General features: G+C 41.3%; 1 protein-coding gene across 3 annotated transcripts in view; it reads left to right on the plus strand.

Moving 5' to 3' along the window:
* RUNX1T1 (RUNX1 partner transcriptional co-repressor 1) overlaps positions 1 to 17,124 on the plus strand; it is a 220,105-nt gene that overhangs the window by 19,723 nt on the left and 183,258 nt on the right. For 2 of the 3 annotated variants that reach the window (XM_075549498.1, XM_075549497.1), the window contains exon 2: positions 9,966 to 10,138. The exons of the other annotated variant lie outside the window; for it this stretch is intronic. In XM_075549498.1, the coding sequence (XP_075405613.1) occupies positions 10,051 to 10,138 (88 nt within the window). In that variant the 5' untranslated portion in view covers positions 9,966 to 10,050. The remainder of the gene's footprint in view (positions 1 to 9,965; positions 10,139 to 17,124) is intronic. 3 annotated transcript variants of the gene reach the window in all.

A 17,124-nucleotide genomic window follows, 5' to 3' on the forward strand; every position in this document is an offset into this window, starting at 1 on the left:
TGTCTTTCAACTTGTTTAGTACTCTTTCCCCTTTCTCATTTGGAAATAATTCTCTTCCTGAGCCTAATGGTACAGCCTCATCGGGTTCCGGTGTAGACTGCTGGGGCTAATATGGGTGTAGCACAACCTTCAGTAAATGCTGGCTTATCTTTAGCATCTCATTTGACCACTCTGTAACCACACACCTCTCCTCAAAACACTTGAAGGATCTTCTCTATCCTCCCCTCCCCTCACCATTTTTCCTCACCATCCACCCCCCCCCTTCATTCAGCATATATCTTATAAATTGTCTGGTTCTGTTCTCCACACCGGGACCATGAGAACACACAAGACAAACGGCAGCCTTGCTTTGCCATACCTTTTCTTGGCCTTTCTTACCCCCAAGCCATAAAGCAAACTCACTGCCATCAAGTCGATCCTGACTCATAGTGACCCTGTAGGACATGGAAGATCTGCCCCTGTGAGTTTTCGAGACTATCACTCTTCACGGGGGTTCAAAGCTCTGTCTTTCTCCGATAGGGTGGCTGCTGGTTTCAAACTGTGGACCTTGCAGATCACAGCTCAAAGCATAACCACTACCCCATTTCCAAAATCCCGAGTTGCTTCACTCCTTGGTGCCTGGACTTCTTGAGCTATTTCTGTAGGGAAGCCAAGCTTGGTCTACTTCATGCTCTCTTATGTCTGATGAAGCTGTGCTTTCCAAGGCCCTTTATCACTTTTCTTTTCCCAAAGATAGAATTTATTAAATTCAATTCAAATTTGCCACCATTAATGCGATGGAAACTTCTTGGCTGCAGTATATGTAAGTTCCTTGAAGGTAGGAGTCTCAACAGTTTTTTTCATTGCATATTGAAAATCTTGAATTCATGTTATAACTATCTAGAAATCTTTCATAAGGCCACATGAAATCTTTTGTTCTAATACCATATTGTGTCTTTTCTATCTGTCTTAGTTACTTAGTGTACTCTAACAAGATTGCCATACATAGATGGTTTATTCAAACAGAAATTTATTTTTCAGCTTTAAGAGACTGGACCTCAGGGGAAGCCTTTCCCTGGGCATGATGGCAGGAAGGTCCTTTCTCTTCAGCTTCCACTTCCTGGTTCTTTGGATAACTTCATGTGTTTGGGCATCTGCTATACTCAGTGTCTGACTCTACTCCTTCCTTTAAAGGTATAAGACCCCCGATGTGATTCCTGTCTCAACACAGTGAGGACAATCCATTCCCAAATGGGATTATAGCCACAGGCATAACCCACTGCCTTCAAGTTGGTTCCGACTCAGGGACCTGTAGGACAGAGTAGATCTGCCCCCTAGCTTTCTGAAGCTTTAAATCTTTTCACAGGGTAAGATCCAGAATCCATGCTGTTTGGGGATCCAGTTCATCTCATTACATCACCAGTTTCTCCCTTGTGTTTCTTTTCATTATAATCTTTTATCCTAGCATATACAATCTATTGTCACCATATTTTAATTAGTAAATTATGGTACTTCCTCCCCACCCCCACTCCCATCCCTGGCCAAACCAAACCAAAGCCCAAAAAACCCCACCATCCCATGCCTTTGATCAGTTACTGGCAAACTGTGAAGCACTCAAGTCACTTAAAGTTCCAAAGTTGGCTTAATTAATTTATTTTTACCCTGAAGTTTCTAAATGAGCTTTCAGAAGAGAAGAACTCTGATCATGATAGGCAGCATTCTGTGTGTATGGACATTTTTCAGAGGAGGAGCTGTCCTTTTAAACAACAACAAAAACAATGCTGTTGACAGAGAAGTTCACGTACCATACGATTCGGATTCGATGGTTTCAATGTATCAAAGAGTTGTGCAATCATCACCCCAATCAATTTTAGGGCTTTTCCTTCATTCTTGTATCCACTATTATTAGCTCCCCATACCCCCCAACCTCTGCTGCCAAAGTCTGAGCAAACTATTCATCAAGTTTGTCACTGTAGATGTACTTATGCTGGGTTTCCTATAAAGAAAATCTTACCCAAAATCCCAACAACAAAAACAAAATATCAGTGACCCAAAAGAGGCTAAATTTAGGCCCCTTTAGTAGCGTCAGCTTTCCCTGTGCCCAAATGCCCCCGGCTTTCCCTTGGGAGCCACAGGTTCTCTCCGCATGTTGTTTGAGCGTTATCTGTTACTCAGGAGTGCTGGCTGCATGGCCTGCTGTTAACTGAAAGGTCAGTGGTTGGAATCTACCACCTGCTCCTCATGAGGAAGATCTAGCAATTTGCTCCCATAAAACCACAGCCTAGAAAACCCGATGGGGAAACCCTACTGTCACCTAGGATCCAGATGAGTGGAAAACAGACCACAACACCCAGCGTCAATATCTGCCACGCAGGGCAGGTTTTCAAACACCCACCAGTCCAATCTTCTGTGTGCGACCCCGACTGCTTTGCTATCCAATGAGCGGCCCACGGTCAGTCCATGTCACTCTAAAGATTCAGCACTCAGAAGACATTCTCCTTCATGCAAATGATGAAACCATGGCACACACCTAGGTCCGTGGAGGAGGCATATCAAAGGTTCACATAGTGACTTATTTACTTCTCATTTGGGGGTCAGCTCATTTTGTAAATCATTTTCAGAGGTTAGTTTGCATGCCTTTGGCCATCCATGGTAGAGTGTGCTCTCAGCCTAAATTGTCTTACACCAAGGCTTCTCCATCCCAAGTCTCATGAGCGCTTTCCCGAAAATGTTCAAATCCCATCACCTTGGAATTTTTTCCCATGAATAGACTTTGGGTATCCTATGTGTATCTAGGTAGCAGTGGGGCAAACTATCAAGACCTCTTACTGCATCAGGAAACATTGCTGTTTAGAATATTTAAAAAAAATCTTCATTTTGTAACTAATTCTACATAGAACTAGCAGGACACGCAGCACGAGCAGGGAGGAGAGAGAGTCCACGCCAGCTGGTAGGGAGTAGCCGGCCAGTGGGAGTGATCTCCTGAGCTCTCTGACCATCAATCAGGGATCCAGATATCTTCAAAATACCGCTTCTCTTTTATTACAAAGTTGCCCACATGGACCAGATGCCTTTACGATTTCAGAGAAATCAGTCATCAGAAATAATTGGTTCTCCTTTCTCATATCCTCTGGAGAGGGTCTTCTACAAATGAAATTTGATGAGAAAAAACTGTCTTATTCTTTTCTTTGTCATTTCAAAGTAGTTTAGGACCTGAGACTTAATTCTACCTATTTTGTTTGGTTGCCTACTCATCGAGTATTCATTTTTTTTTGAGTATTCATTTTTATCACTTGACAGTGTAGTAGTGGATTTACCAGGGGGAGGGGGAATCGTGAATTGTACTAGAACAATAATGTTCAAGTGAACTCTACTTTCCTTGTACTATCAGATGATGATAGTACTATCAAGCACACTACCTAACAGAGGCATTTGACAAGTATTACCTCTTACCAGCATTCCAGTCTGCAAAGTAAGTATTATTACCCTACTTTAGAGATATAAATCTGAAACTTGACAAGATTAAATGACTTGTCCCAGGTCAGATGACTGACACATGTAGTAGCTGAGATTGCAGTCCAGCCCAGAGAGCCCACATAGTCAGCTTCTAAATAGTCACTGTGTGGAGGCTACAGTTATTTTGAGACATTTTATTACTTAAAAATGGACACATGTCTGTAACACAAAAGAGGTTTTAGAGTTTTCCATGGTTTTTAAATTTTGTTACTTCAGTGGTCCTGCTGCATTTTGAATTTGACTAAAAAGGAAATCTACACTAATATCTAAACTAGGCAAGTGCATCGAAACCAAAGCTGCTTATTGGCTGCCAGGGCAGATAAAATACAGGTGAAAGGGAAACTCATTGCCTGTGGGCACTGAGCTTCTTTCCAGTAAGGGTGATGGTTGAACGTCAAGATGAGTTTCATGAATGAACTGAATATGCAAAAAAATGTTGAAATGGCAAATGTTTTGTTGTATTTTTATCACAATAAAATAAGTATATGTACAACCATTGTGGAAAGTGATATGCTGCTACCTCAAACATCTGGGAACAGAAATTTCATATGAGCCAGCAATACCTCTGCTGGGTACACACCTAAAGAAGCAAGAGGCACAACATGAACAGACGTATGCACTCGTTAATCATAGCACTGTCACAATAGCAAAACGTGGGAAACAACCCAAATGCCCAGCAGTAGAACAACAAATACAAATTGATAGATCCACACAATGGAGTACTATGCATTGCTAACCATGATATGAAATACCTCATAACATGATGGGCCTGGAGAACACTATGCTGAGTGAAGTGAGCCAATCTCAAGAGGATAGCTATTGTTTGAGAATGCTTCTAAACTGGAGGAATGAAACTAAGACAATGTCTACATACCAAAGGAGCAGACTCTGGAGACTCCCAAGGGAGGAAGGGCGAGGTGGGAAGGTGAAGCAATGGGCTAGAAGGTTGATAGGCATTTTAGGCGAAGGGAGGAGAGCAATCTCTAAGAAATAAGAGAAATCAGGGAAGTTGGAATGGGGTAGGATATAGAGGAGGGTGGTTGATGAGCAGTGCTAACTCTTGGAAGGCAGGGTTGATGGTCTGAAATATATATTCCCCACCTAAGGCACAATAAAAAACTCACTGAAAAACAAAACAAAAAACAATAAGCACAAACTGATCTTTTGTTTTATAATTAATTTATTCTACATAAATAATATCTGTAGGATTTAAATCTAATATCCTATCAGTAATAAAAGGAAGGAGTTTGAAGAGAGACCAGATACCATCTGATATTAATTTTTACTTTGTTCACCCAATTTTGCCTGAAAACTTGTATGCCAGGCACTCTACTAGGCTCTCTGTATGGGCACCAAAGGGTTATGTTGATCCTAGCCCTTGTGGCCCTGGTACACTGAAGCATCATGGCAGAGTCTGAAGACAAAGAATAGGAATAGATGACTTTCTGTCTCAGCTGTCAACTTCAACAAGGTGACAACTTCAAAATCTGGGCACAATTTTGCCGTATAGTTTGTGTAAACTTGTGTTGCAATTCTCAATCTTGGTATCTTATTGCTCAAAGTGGGAGGAACAGGTAGACTGATAGTACAGTATGACTAATGTAGGACATTACTGGTGGAATGGGCTTATATGGGCAGTGTCTGTCAGGCCAGGGCTATTTAACTTGAGCCAAAGACTCTGTTATTCATTCAATGCCAACTCAAATCAGCCTCATAAGATAGGACAGAACTGCCCCTGTGAGTTTCTGAGACTTTTAACTGTTTTCAGGAGTGGAAAGCTCCATCTTTCTCCCTCAAGAGAAGCTGGGGGTTTTGAACTTCTGACCTTGTGCTTAGCAGACCAATGCATAACCTCTATGCCACCAGGTTTTCCTATCAGCGCTGTTTAAAGGAGTTAAAACACCTATGAAAATCAAGAGCAGGGGTCCTCAAACTACGGCCCGTGGGTCACATGTGGCCCACCAAGGACATTCATGCGGCCCGCCAGGTGTTTTTGCCCCATTTGTTTGTTTTTTTTTTTACTTCAAAATAAGATATGTGCAGTGTTCATAGGAATTCATTCACAGTTGTTTTTTAAAGCTATAGTCTGGCCCTCCAACCGTCTGAGGGACAGTGAACTGGCCCCCTGTTTAAAAGTTTGAGGGCCCCTGCTCAAGAGCGATCAGGGAAAGGTTTATGAAGGTTATAGAGATTTGAATCAGATCTCTGACATTTCATTGTATCAATTCTGTTTTTCTCTTTTGGTTCCGATTTGGACTACGATTCTGTGTCAAATATGCAGCCCAGTATAATGCCCCAAACAGACACGAGCCTGCTCTTGTAGAGTTTATGCCTTAGAAGTAGGGGAGGGAGACACAATAAATAAGTTAACTGATATGTTTTTTTCATATAGTGGCAAATGCAATAAAGAAAATAGAATAATGTAACCAATGAGAGCAGGGAGGAGTGCTTTCGACGAGTCTTTATTGAAGATGGCTAGGACAATCCTTTCTGAGCAGGCAGCCTGAGCTGAAACTTGAGTGTTGAGGAGGAGGTGGTCATGTCACAGCTGTGGGGAGAGCCCCGAGATAGACACACGGAACCTTGATGATAGGAGAGCCAATCCAGTGAAGGACTGGACCGCGAAGGCAGCGGTTCTCAACCTGTGGGTCGCGACCCCTTTGGGGAGTTGACTGACCCTTTCACAAGGGTCGCCCAATTCATAACAGTATCCAAATGACAGCTATGAAGTAGCAACCAAAATAATTTTATGGCTTGAGGTCACCGCAACATGAGCTCTGTGAAAGGGTTGCGGCGTTAGGAAGGTTGAGAACCACTGCTCTAAGGGCATGGTCATTGGTGAGGCTGTAAGGAGGAGATTCCTGCCATGTTACGGAGAGTCCTGTACGTAAACATAAGCCAAGAATGGCAGTGTGTATATATAGATCTCTGGAAGAATGAGTTGTTAGAAAAGGGAAGAAGAATCTCAATGCGTATATGCCATGGGAGCTTAAAGAAGCATGTGTAACCAGCACATTAGAGTTTAGTTTCCTTCGTGTATGATGAGAGACTCTAGTGTCTACGATGTCCCAATTGCTTCAGTTCATAAGCTGAGTATGTCCTGTACTGGTGGAATGGACTCATGAATATAGTTCTGAAGTGGTACTTATCATTTCATGTCACAGGCTAGACTTGTTAAGCTAATGTTTTCTAAGTCACATGTGATGGATTGGTTCCTTCCATGGTAATGTCCCCAAATTACCAAAAATGTAATTCACCAAAAAATGAACTGTATCTTTTTAAATGCAGAATAGTCTTTATGCTATGAAATATTTTTATTGAGGGAGAGAGAAAACACAGAGCTAAGGCCTGATTCCATTCAGGCTGAGACATAAAAAGAAGTTTAGTGCTCATGTTTTGAAATGTGCTTAGGCAGTGGAGGGACTCCGGCAGTGATCGAGAAATACGGTGATGGGCGCTGCCCTGAATCTCTTTTGAGGTTGATTCTGATGTGTGTAGTCTTTACATCCTATTACATTTTTGAAAGATAAACTGATACAAGAATGATTTGCCAAAGCCAGCAACTCTTCTTTTTAAAACCCTGGCTCAGTGTACACATGGAAGGGATGGGGGAGTAAGATAAAAGCATTATAAACATGAGGTTAACTGAATTCAAATAGAAGGTTCTCACAAGTTATTGCATTCCTCAGAAAATAAATACATTGCGCATATGGTTAAGATTGATCAAAAAAGTATTCTGTATGCCAGTGAGTACATTCCCATCTGTGATTAAGGTTCTCTGTCTGCATCTGGTTTTCACATTATATTTCTGTAACAAGAATCCTTTATATAGCAGAGTTCACTTTCTGTATTTTCTATTAGCTGCAGCTTGAACTACTGCACGGATCACAGATTTACACATGTGGTTTTCATTACTTCATACCATTGAGAAAAAGTAATATTTGTTTGGGAATGTATGTTTTCCACAATTTCCATGGTAATACAGCATGTTGAGCCCTTTCAATAACACTCTTGTAGCACTACAAATTGTTTGAGGCGTTGTGAAGTTTAACTTTTTAGCTGTCTTGAATATAGCTCCCTTCCTTAAAGCTTGGCAAATTTGAGGGCTGAGAATCTGAACAAAGCAATTTTCAAGGTAGATACATTTTACTCTTCCTTGCACATGATAGAGAGCTTACTTTGGAATGAATTCCGCATATATCTGAACATGTATTTCGCAGGACTCATGGTCATTACTTGCTTGTTATTGTTTCTGATGGAGAGACCATTCGATGTGATACAAGTACGGAATACAAGGATAATCCTCCCACGTCATTATGTGGAGCAACTCATAGAAGATGAAGCTCATTTCTTGTTTTGTTATTGTTGCTGAGTTATCTCATTGATTGTGATATCATGTGCTAAGGTTTATGAAATATTTCAGGGGGGTTTACATTGTATATTGCTTGAATGGGTATTTTTATGCTATCATTTTAGAACCTGTGAATTCATACATTTAGAATATTTCGAAACACTGTCTTCAGCCAACTCTTCCCCACTTGACTATTCTCTGGTTACAGTGGCTACAGAGGTAAACTTTAAAAAGTGAAGCAGTGTGTTCTAGGTTGAAGGATGCTAGCAAACTGAGAAACTTGTCTTCAAGAAGCTGGGTCGCAGAGGAGTGGCATATGCCTCCCAAACTGAGGTCCCACCTCCCGAACCCCAGGCCCGAGCATGGCATGTAGCAACCATGAAGAAGTAGACTTAATGAGACTTGTACATATTTTGTCCTTTTTATTTCTTCCATGGAGATTACTGAATATGGCCCAGATCGAGAGGCATGATTCGTTTTATCAGGCTCTAATATTTTTTAAAGGTCGTTGCTGAAGCGCCAAATATCATACAACATGATTAATCAAAGAAAAACGCCTTTTTTATAGCAGTTTATATCCTCTAATAGCATTTGCATATCCTCTGTTAGTTTTCATCTCACTACATGTGAATTGAAAAATAACAATTAAGTAGAAAAGCAAATGACTCATATTCCCATTTTTCAGAAATAATCCTATGTACTTCCAGTCCCCACCTCAGTATTTATATATCTATCCCTGAGTCGTTGGAGTATCTGTGTAGTTTGGTCATTTTCTTATGGAACATGGCTGTTGTTAACATTTTATTGTACTTTGGGTGAAAGTTTACATAGCAAATTGGTTTGCCAGTTACTAATTCCTACACTAATTGTTCTGGGACATTGGTTGCCATCCCCACAGCGTGCCAGCACACTCTCCACTTCCTCCTTGGGGTCCCCGCCCCGCCCTGTCTGCCCAGGTTTGTTTTGTCTTGTGTGCAAATGATAGTAAAATTCCTCTACCTTTGAGAATGGTTTTGTAGCTCCTTTGGTTTTGTGTAGTTGACTGTTCATAAGTACACGTTCTTCACAGGTGTTATTTCTGTTCGAAAGGCCCTTCTATTATTTGGCTAAGAGGTGGCCTCTGGGAGTGTCTTTAGTTCCAAGTTAGAAAGTTGTCATAAGGCAATAGTCTCGGGGATGAAAACACATCCTTGTTTTATATACACTGGAGTGTATTTACCACGAAAAAAAAAACACATTTCTAGGGAGCAATTTGATAGCAATAATCTTAGAAATGCTTTTGTCTTTTGTAAACCTTTATTCCGTTACACTTATTAAGTGTATATGTGTATATGATGGGGATAGGCCCTTAGATTTCTTAGATTATGAGCATTAAATAATGATGCTTATTGTACTTATAGCAGTAGAGATTGTAGTGGGTGATTAATAAGCAGGTAGTAAATGTTTTGTGAATGAATGCATTCTAAACCTGCCAAAGTTTGCAGGAAAAATGAGAAAAAGGAAAGTGGTAGAAGTTTATTCATTTGGTCAAATAGTTCACCAATGAATTTTGTTACTAATATTTTAAAATTATTGACTATATCAAGATCACCCCAGTAGTGTTAGGTATTAAAAACTATCTAAACTTAAATAATTAAGTTTCCGGACTGGGAAACAATATGGTCACCACTTTGTGTTTAAGCAGGGTTTAAGTTGTTTGTGAAAGTCCACATAATTAAAATGTACAATGAACATCTCAAAGCATTTGTCTAACAGTGTTATAATAATAGTATATTTCTGTTGGAGAAAGTAAAATACAACCCACTTTCTTAAGGTACTGGAGAACTCGAGCCTTAAAACCAATTTTCAGAAAGAGGAATCGCCCGTTTTAGAGTGGACCAGCCAGTCCTGGGTCAGATGCGGGGAGAATGAAGAGCCCTCCAGAGCAAGCCCATTATAGGAACTGTGAAAGCGGGGGTTGTGTGGGGGTTCCTCCTGAAATGTAGATGGACTTGCACCCGTTTCTTAAAACAAACCAAACAGAACTGGCTTAGTGTCGCTATGTAAGTAGGTGGGTATGATCCTTGTTTTCAGACTGGTTGTGATCTATGCATTTTTTTCCCTTTGTTGTTGTCAATAGAAAAACTTGGGCTCTGGGCTGGTGAACGCACTCTCTGTCCCAGTCAGAAAAGGCACGAGGAAATGAGCAGAGCGGTTGCTGGAGAATGATCTCTGTGAAAAGAAGCCCTTGGCGAGCACTGGGTTTAGTGATAGGTGACTGCCGGAAAAAGGGGAGCTTTGAATATTGTCAAGGTAAGGAACAGACCAATATTTTGATTTTGTAATTTACTCACATACCAGAACAAACAAACTATTATCCTTGTTTTCCGATAAGTAATCATTGCGAAGTCTTTTCTTTTTCTGCTTTCTTCTAGCGTCTGTTGTGATCTAGACCTTGAGCTTGCGATGTCCCCTTGAGACGCTCATCTTGGGAACTCTGGGTGTGGGGATCCGAAGGGAAAACAAGCTGGCGGGGGAACCCTCGCTTGGTAGATTTGGGTCTGAAGATTCCAAATGATCAAGGACTGACGTTTTTTCACCCTTTCTCTGTGGCGCTGCTTTTGGCCATGCCTCATGATACATCTGTTAGAAGCTGAGCAATACTTGGAGTTCAGGGGTGAGCGCCGTGCCATGGTGTCTGTGTTTATTTTAACTGGGAGATGGTGTTTTCTGAAACAGTTTGTTGACTAAAGAGGGGGAAAGAGTGCTTTTCAGTTTATTATGTCTTCCTATTAATTGATTAAAAAATAAAACCCAAACTTGGAATTGAATGTTACTTTCTTAGTAGAATTTATATTTGTAGACACATGAAAGGGGGGAAACGAGATCTAACATTTTAGCGAAAGAGCAAGGACAGCTAGGTGTCTTGCTCTTTGGTAAGAGACTTCTGAAAGTTTACAACACTGGAGAATGCAGGAGGATCTTCAGTTACGGGTTCCCGAGAGTTCATGAAGAGCTGGTGGTGCAGTGACTGAGCCCTTAGCTGGGAGCCAGGTGCAGGCTGAGGGGACTGTGGAGTTGTGTGGAGGCATGGAGAAATAAGGATAAAGCATGCCGAGCAAAACTTGTAAGTCATCACAAATGTTGTCTAATACTGGCTGGTCCTTGAGGAGTTGGGCAGGGATTTGACATGATGTGACGCCCGGCTAGAAGCAGAGAAGAGGAAAGAGAAGCCTTCCTATCCGATGGTCGTTATTCAGGAAACATTATTTCTGGCACCGGACCACAATCATTGCTCTTTCAATCATCAGTCATATTTATTGGCTTATTCTAGAATTCCCAGGAAGGTGTTGGATTCCCCCTTCCCTTTAATACCAGAGAAAATGAAACCATTCTCTGTAAGTATGGAGTCTTCTGGAGGTCTCCTTAATGAAGGCTAGCTTTTAAATTTGTGTTTCCTTGTCTTGCAATCCCTTGGTCTCCATGTGTGCTTTTCTACGGAGATTAGTAAGAGACATCAATCCAAGTGGGAAGGCAAGCAGTGAGACTTTTCTTAAGTAGTTGAGACATCTCTCACCTGCTTCTATACTTACGTACAGCCGTCACTAAGAAATTGTTTTTTTTTTTTGCTTTTTGCAAACTCAAATACTAATTGGTTAGGATTCTCAAGTTCCATAGAGAGACAAAGGTGTCTGTATCATGCCTTGAAGAAAACGAATTAATGATAACAACATATGCATCGGTATTTAAAAATTTTGTTTTCTGACTTTTGTCCAAAGAGAATGCTGCATTCAAGGAAGGATCCTCTGGATCCGTTCTGACAGTGTGTCGGTAATGAAGGTCCTTACGGATATGCTAACATATGGTGCCAATTAGGAATTGAAAAGCATGTTGGATTAAATGCCTTGAGCTTACATTGCAGATACATAGTCATCATCATTACCCACTCCCATCCTATTGCGATCATATTCTCTCCTAGTCACATGGCATCTATCTCTGACCTACTGGCAATGATCCATTGTGACATGGAAGATCCATATTGAAAGCAAAAGTGCATCACAAGAATATACGTCTTAATACAACTCAATGCATGCTATTTGTTATAATATGCAAATACGGAATCCTGAGCATTGTATATCAGAGACATTATGCTTTCTTCTCTTTTCTCATCCTATACCTATGTGTGTGTGCATGCTTTAAAAACACTGTGTGTATAAGTATATATAAAGATAGGAGATATATTCTATATAAAGGTATATTTATATACTTGTGCTTATCTGTTTTATAACTGTTGAGTTTTCTTTTTAAAAAATCATTTTATTGCGGTCTCTTACAGCTCTTATACCAATCCATACATCAATTGTATCAAGCACGCAGGTACATATGTTGCCATCATCGTGTGCTAAACATTTTCTTTCTGTTTGAGACCTTGATAAGTTTTCTTGCAAGCAATTGAAAACCACCAGCTGCTCTGAGGGAGAAACCTGCTCCCATAAAGAGTTTCAGTCTGGGAAACCCATGGGGACAGTTCCATCCTGCCCCTCAGGGGGCAGTGCATCAAAATCAACTCTGTGGCCGTTGACCTTTTTTTAAAATTATTATTTAATTGAGAGCATTGAAACACTTACTCCTAGCTTTTCTTTCTTTCTTTGTAATGGTCATATGCAAATTTTGAACAATTGGGATGTAGAAATATGGAACCCGGTGGCCTGTGGCCAAGAAGGCAAAGAGCCGAATGACACTGCTGAGCTGAGGCTCTGAGAATGGCCTGAGGTGACCCCCGAGGTCCTGTCTGCATGGTGTGATTTGGAGCAGTGGTGGACACTAGGGCAGCCTGCCTCGTTAGGCCAGTACCCAGAGGGAATATAATGCCAGGGGCATGTCGCCAGCTTGGGTGTTAGCCGGTAAAGGCAAAATCCTGGGATGTTCATCTCCGAGTTTTAAGCAAACCTAAAATAGTACTGGGTGCTCTAGAAGGCAATTTGGAGCTGGTCCTCTGTGGGGTTTGCTCTGTTGCAAGCCCTGGGACGACTAGACAAGGCTGCTGAGAGGGACTGCGTCTTATAGGTCTTTTGCAAGAATCCTAAGAAGGGGTCCCTGTTGGTCACCAAACCAACCCATAGCACTGGCAGTCAGCAAAATGTGAGGAGAAGCGTGTGGGGAGAAATGCCAGAGGAGACGGGACTCTTGTGCACCGTGGTATGTGTTTCTGTTCAGATATATCATGGGATGAGATTATTTATGTAGCATCAGTTTATGTATTCTGGATGGGTTTGAAAACATGCATTTGTGCTGTTAGCAAGGGTTTATTTTTAATGGTTATGTAGGTGATGCTGTGTACCTTGAAATACTGATATCTTTATGAGGGAGAAGAGGAAAGTTATTTTCTTAAGCAACATTGCTGGGGGTTTTGCTTTGTTTGTTTGGCCTCTTTTTTTTCTTTAAGAGAGAGAGTCTGCGTTTATTTTTAGTTTTACTTGGTCATGTTCAAGGGGTCTGATAGCATTAAGGGGCTTTACCCCACATGGAGCTCTGAGCTTATGGTAGCCCTGCACACTGATCCCAGGTCAGTGTGATGCGTGAAATCAATTTATTTGAATCTCTTTGCCTCCATAGGAATTTGGCAGCATGCCAGTTGTTTTCATTTAATGTTCTTTGTGCTGAACACAGGCAAGCAGGCATGCTTTTGTATTCCTCTCGCTTTTGGTCTCTGTCTCTTTCAGCCAATATTTTACTCTATGGATTTTGAGATGAAAGAAGAATATATTATTTATATGATTCTAATCATTGCTTAATATGAATGCACGTATAACTGTACCATCTTCTCTGTTATGCTTTTCTGTTCCTGAGCTTTAGTTGTGGCTGTATGTGTATGTATGTATGTGTGCATACTGAATATTTGAGAGGGCTTTTTAAAAAATATTAATTTTGGATGGAATACAATAAGACAGACCATAGGTGTTTTTTGCTTATATTATATAGTGGCTGCCAAAACGTAACAATATAGGAATACACAGCATAACAAATATTTAATCTGTGATCAGGAATGAAAAATCTGGGACTTTGTTGTGCGCCTCAGAAGAGTAGATAATTCATGCTTTCATTAAATGCTAAAGGAATAAAAAAATAGATATTATGCTCTTGAATAATCCACCTTGTTAAGAGACCCATATTCATTTTTATGAAGTCATTGTCCTTAGGATTTGGGGGTTTTCTGGTTGTTGTTTTTGAAATTTGGAGGTTGATACAGCAGAGAGATTTTAATTACCAAGAAAGTGCAGGCCTTTCGATGGAGTTGCCTTGGGAGTGTTTTGCAGGTCGGTTTGTTTCTGGGTCAGCCTTAGGAAGAGGTGGAGAAGGAAACCAGAGCGGGAGGGCGCGGGGTGTGTTGACGCTCCAGGCAGTTCTTGCGGAAGTTGATATGCAGAACTGTGGAGCCGCAGCCTGGGGGTCAGCCTGGGACCCAGCAGCCCTGCTTCCTTGTTTAATTACCTGAAGAGCAAAACAGTCCGCCTGCGAGTGTGTGAACACCCTGTATCTCTCGCAGCCGCCTGGCGCTCTGACATCCTGCAAGGCCAGTCGTGTCTGTCCTCCCGTCCTGCTGGCTCCTGCCCTGGGTTCCTTTCTCTCAGGGGCCATTGTGTGGAAGAGGGTTTGGTCAGGAATTGGAGGTTACTGCCAACGCTATGTTCCCTTCTCTCCCTTTCTGGATAGCTCTCACAGATATGCTTAATTTTCTTTCTTTCTTGTTGTTTTTTTTGTCAATGGATTGTACAGTTTGGCTCTTTCATTCTACAGTTCTTGACCCTGCAGTGTAACAATATCACTAGCAAGGCAAACAGACATGAACCAGGGGTGAACTGGCCCTAGTGACCTGGCTTTATAGTTCCCCATCTCTGTCACATAGTGGCCTCCGCGCATTGCTCTTTTTTGGGGTCAGGCTTGCTCATAGTTCATTGTGGGTAGTGTGCAGCTAGTACTTGAGAGGCCATTTTTATGAGACGGTTTTGAAATTCATCTGTTCCCAAAGGGAGAAGAGGGGCCACTTTTAAACAAAGGTGGCCCAGTTCACATGTAGGTGTTTAACTCTTGTTTCTCTCTTCGGAATTTGAATCTGGCCCATGACATTGGCCCTGGGAAGAGCCACACCCTTTGATGAGGTTGAGGTGGGTGAAAAATAATATTTGGACCAAAAATATGTGGCCAATTTGAAGGTCGTATAGGATAAATATTCTGAGGCATGCTTCTAGGTGGAGCCACATGGGAGATCTACTGAGACTAACAAGCTACTATCTTACCCAGAAGAAATCCAGCAGGTTCTCTTTCCCCTGTGTAGACTGATGAAATGTGCTCGCTGTGGGTGGGGGCACAAAGGTGAGGGGGTGAGGTTTCCTGCCAAGGGAGGGGACTGTGTGATTCCTGGTGCAGTGATCTGCTTTTTCCAACTACTTCACTAGGATTCTGTCACACAGCCTTGAGGACTTTTGACCCTTTATACGCACATGTGTGACTCCACGTGCACTACTAGGAGTTATGGGCATGCAGAGGGAGTGGTCCATGTTTTTGTGTAGGATGCACACAGCTCCAAATATTCGCCTGTACCCACTGCAAAGCATAAAGAAATGGCGCTTTGCAGGGGAAGAGTTTGATCGGAATTATTCTTCACGCTTCCTTTTCATAATTTATTTATAAAAATGTCAATATTTTATGTATTTGTATACCACTCCAGTGAAAAGTCCATAATCATTTAAACAATTAGATTAGCCTGGTGCGCCGCCGTGAGATGGCACAGGCATCACCGTAATCTATTATGCAGAGCGGAAGTAGCTCCACCATAAGTGTTGTGCATACCCTCAGGCGTGTGCATGTTTATTTATGCATCAGTCGGCTGCATTTCTTTCAGGTTATTTCTCTTTCTCATCTGTATATATAGGAAAAAGAGAAAACATATAAATACATATTTAAGTCATGTTCAACATTCCTAATATATCTGCCTCTACCGACAGGCTCTCTGCACACCCTCCCTGAAAGCTCCCCCTTTTGGGTGGTTCCGTCCAATTGGAGCTCTCTTCAGTGCAAGCCACATCCGCGCCATGTGTAACATTAAGTAACCGTAGGCAGCGGAGAGTGTCTAATGTGGGAAGAACTTGGAGGACTCAGAAAAGTGACTGGGCAGAGTTGTGGCCTGCAGGTGGTGTGAAGAATTGAAGGACACAATGTGAACAAGAACACGGGGTGGGTGCTCAGAGTGTGCTCAGTAGTGTGGCGTGAATTGGCAAGGGGTGGGAATCTCTGGGAAAGCAGAATGGGGGCAAGTGTTCTCCAGAAGAGACAATGCAATCAGATTAGTAACTGGGGCCTTGTGTCCATTGACCGGCAAGAGTGAAAATAAAAAGGCCGCGGTCATTAAACAGGTAAAACAGTACTCTGAAATCTGAATAAGAGTTGGGTAGATACAATGAATAATCATTTTAATAAGACTTTGTGGTGAGAATGAGCATTTCCATTGGGAATGAGGAAAGTGAGTTGACTTTATGGGTTTGAATGTGCCTCAGTGTAGTACAGCATCCCTTCTCTCTGGTCTTATGGTGGGCAAGGGGTGCATGCGTGATATAGTATCAGAGTAAAACATGAATTTAAAAGTTTACCGTGACATCGAAGCAAATATGCTGTGATGGATTTTTGAAGAAATCAAGCAGTTGGGGAATGTCCACTGCAGCTGGAAGGAGTGTTTCAGTAACTTTGAATTTGTTTATAAATATGGTCGTTTAATATGTGTGCATAGATTCTGATAATATGCAACATGGAGAGATAGACATGGGAGTTTGTTAGAGATAAAAGTCCTTGTGAAAAATGAAAAAGAATATGATGGAGGGAATCCTTGGTTTATTTTTTCGCTGTGTATTTGCTCCACCTGGTGGATTTTGTTGAAAGTGTTTTAATCCATGTTAATGAAAAGAATTCCCGTTAGACCATTTCTCTAAAGTTTAAGAGGATGAATCTTTTGTTTTATTTTTGTTGCTTTGTAAAATAGTTTCATTCCTATAAAGGCCATGGCATTTGTGCGTCTTTTGTTCAGTTATCCCACTAATGTAATATCTACTATTTTTCTGGTTCAAAAATGTAATAATCTATGCTTCTTTTAGAAGATTTGGACAAAAAACTTAAGCCTCCCCCATAAAAGCATCATCATTTTACTGCCCAGAACCATTGCGAATGTTTTAAAGAAAAGATTTTATCCGAAGAAAATTAGTTTGCATATGTCTCATTAAAGATATGTGAAATGCTCATGAGGTATG

Source organism: Tenrec ecaudatus, chromosome 5 (genome assembly GCF_050624435.1).
Source record: "Tenrec ecaudatus isolate mTenEca1 chromosome 5, mTenEca1.hap1, whole genome shotgun sequence".
In the NCBI taxonomy this organism is placed as follows: domain Eukaryota; kingdom Metazoa; phylum Chordata; class Mammalia; order Afrosoricida; family Tenrecidae; genus Tenrec; species Tenrec ecaudatus.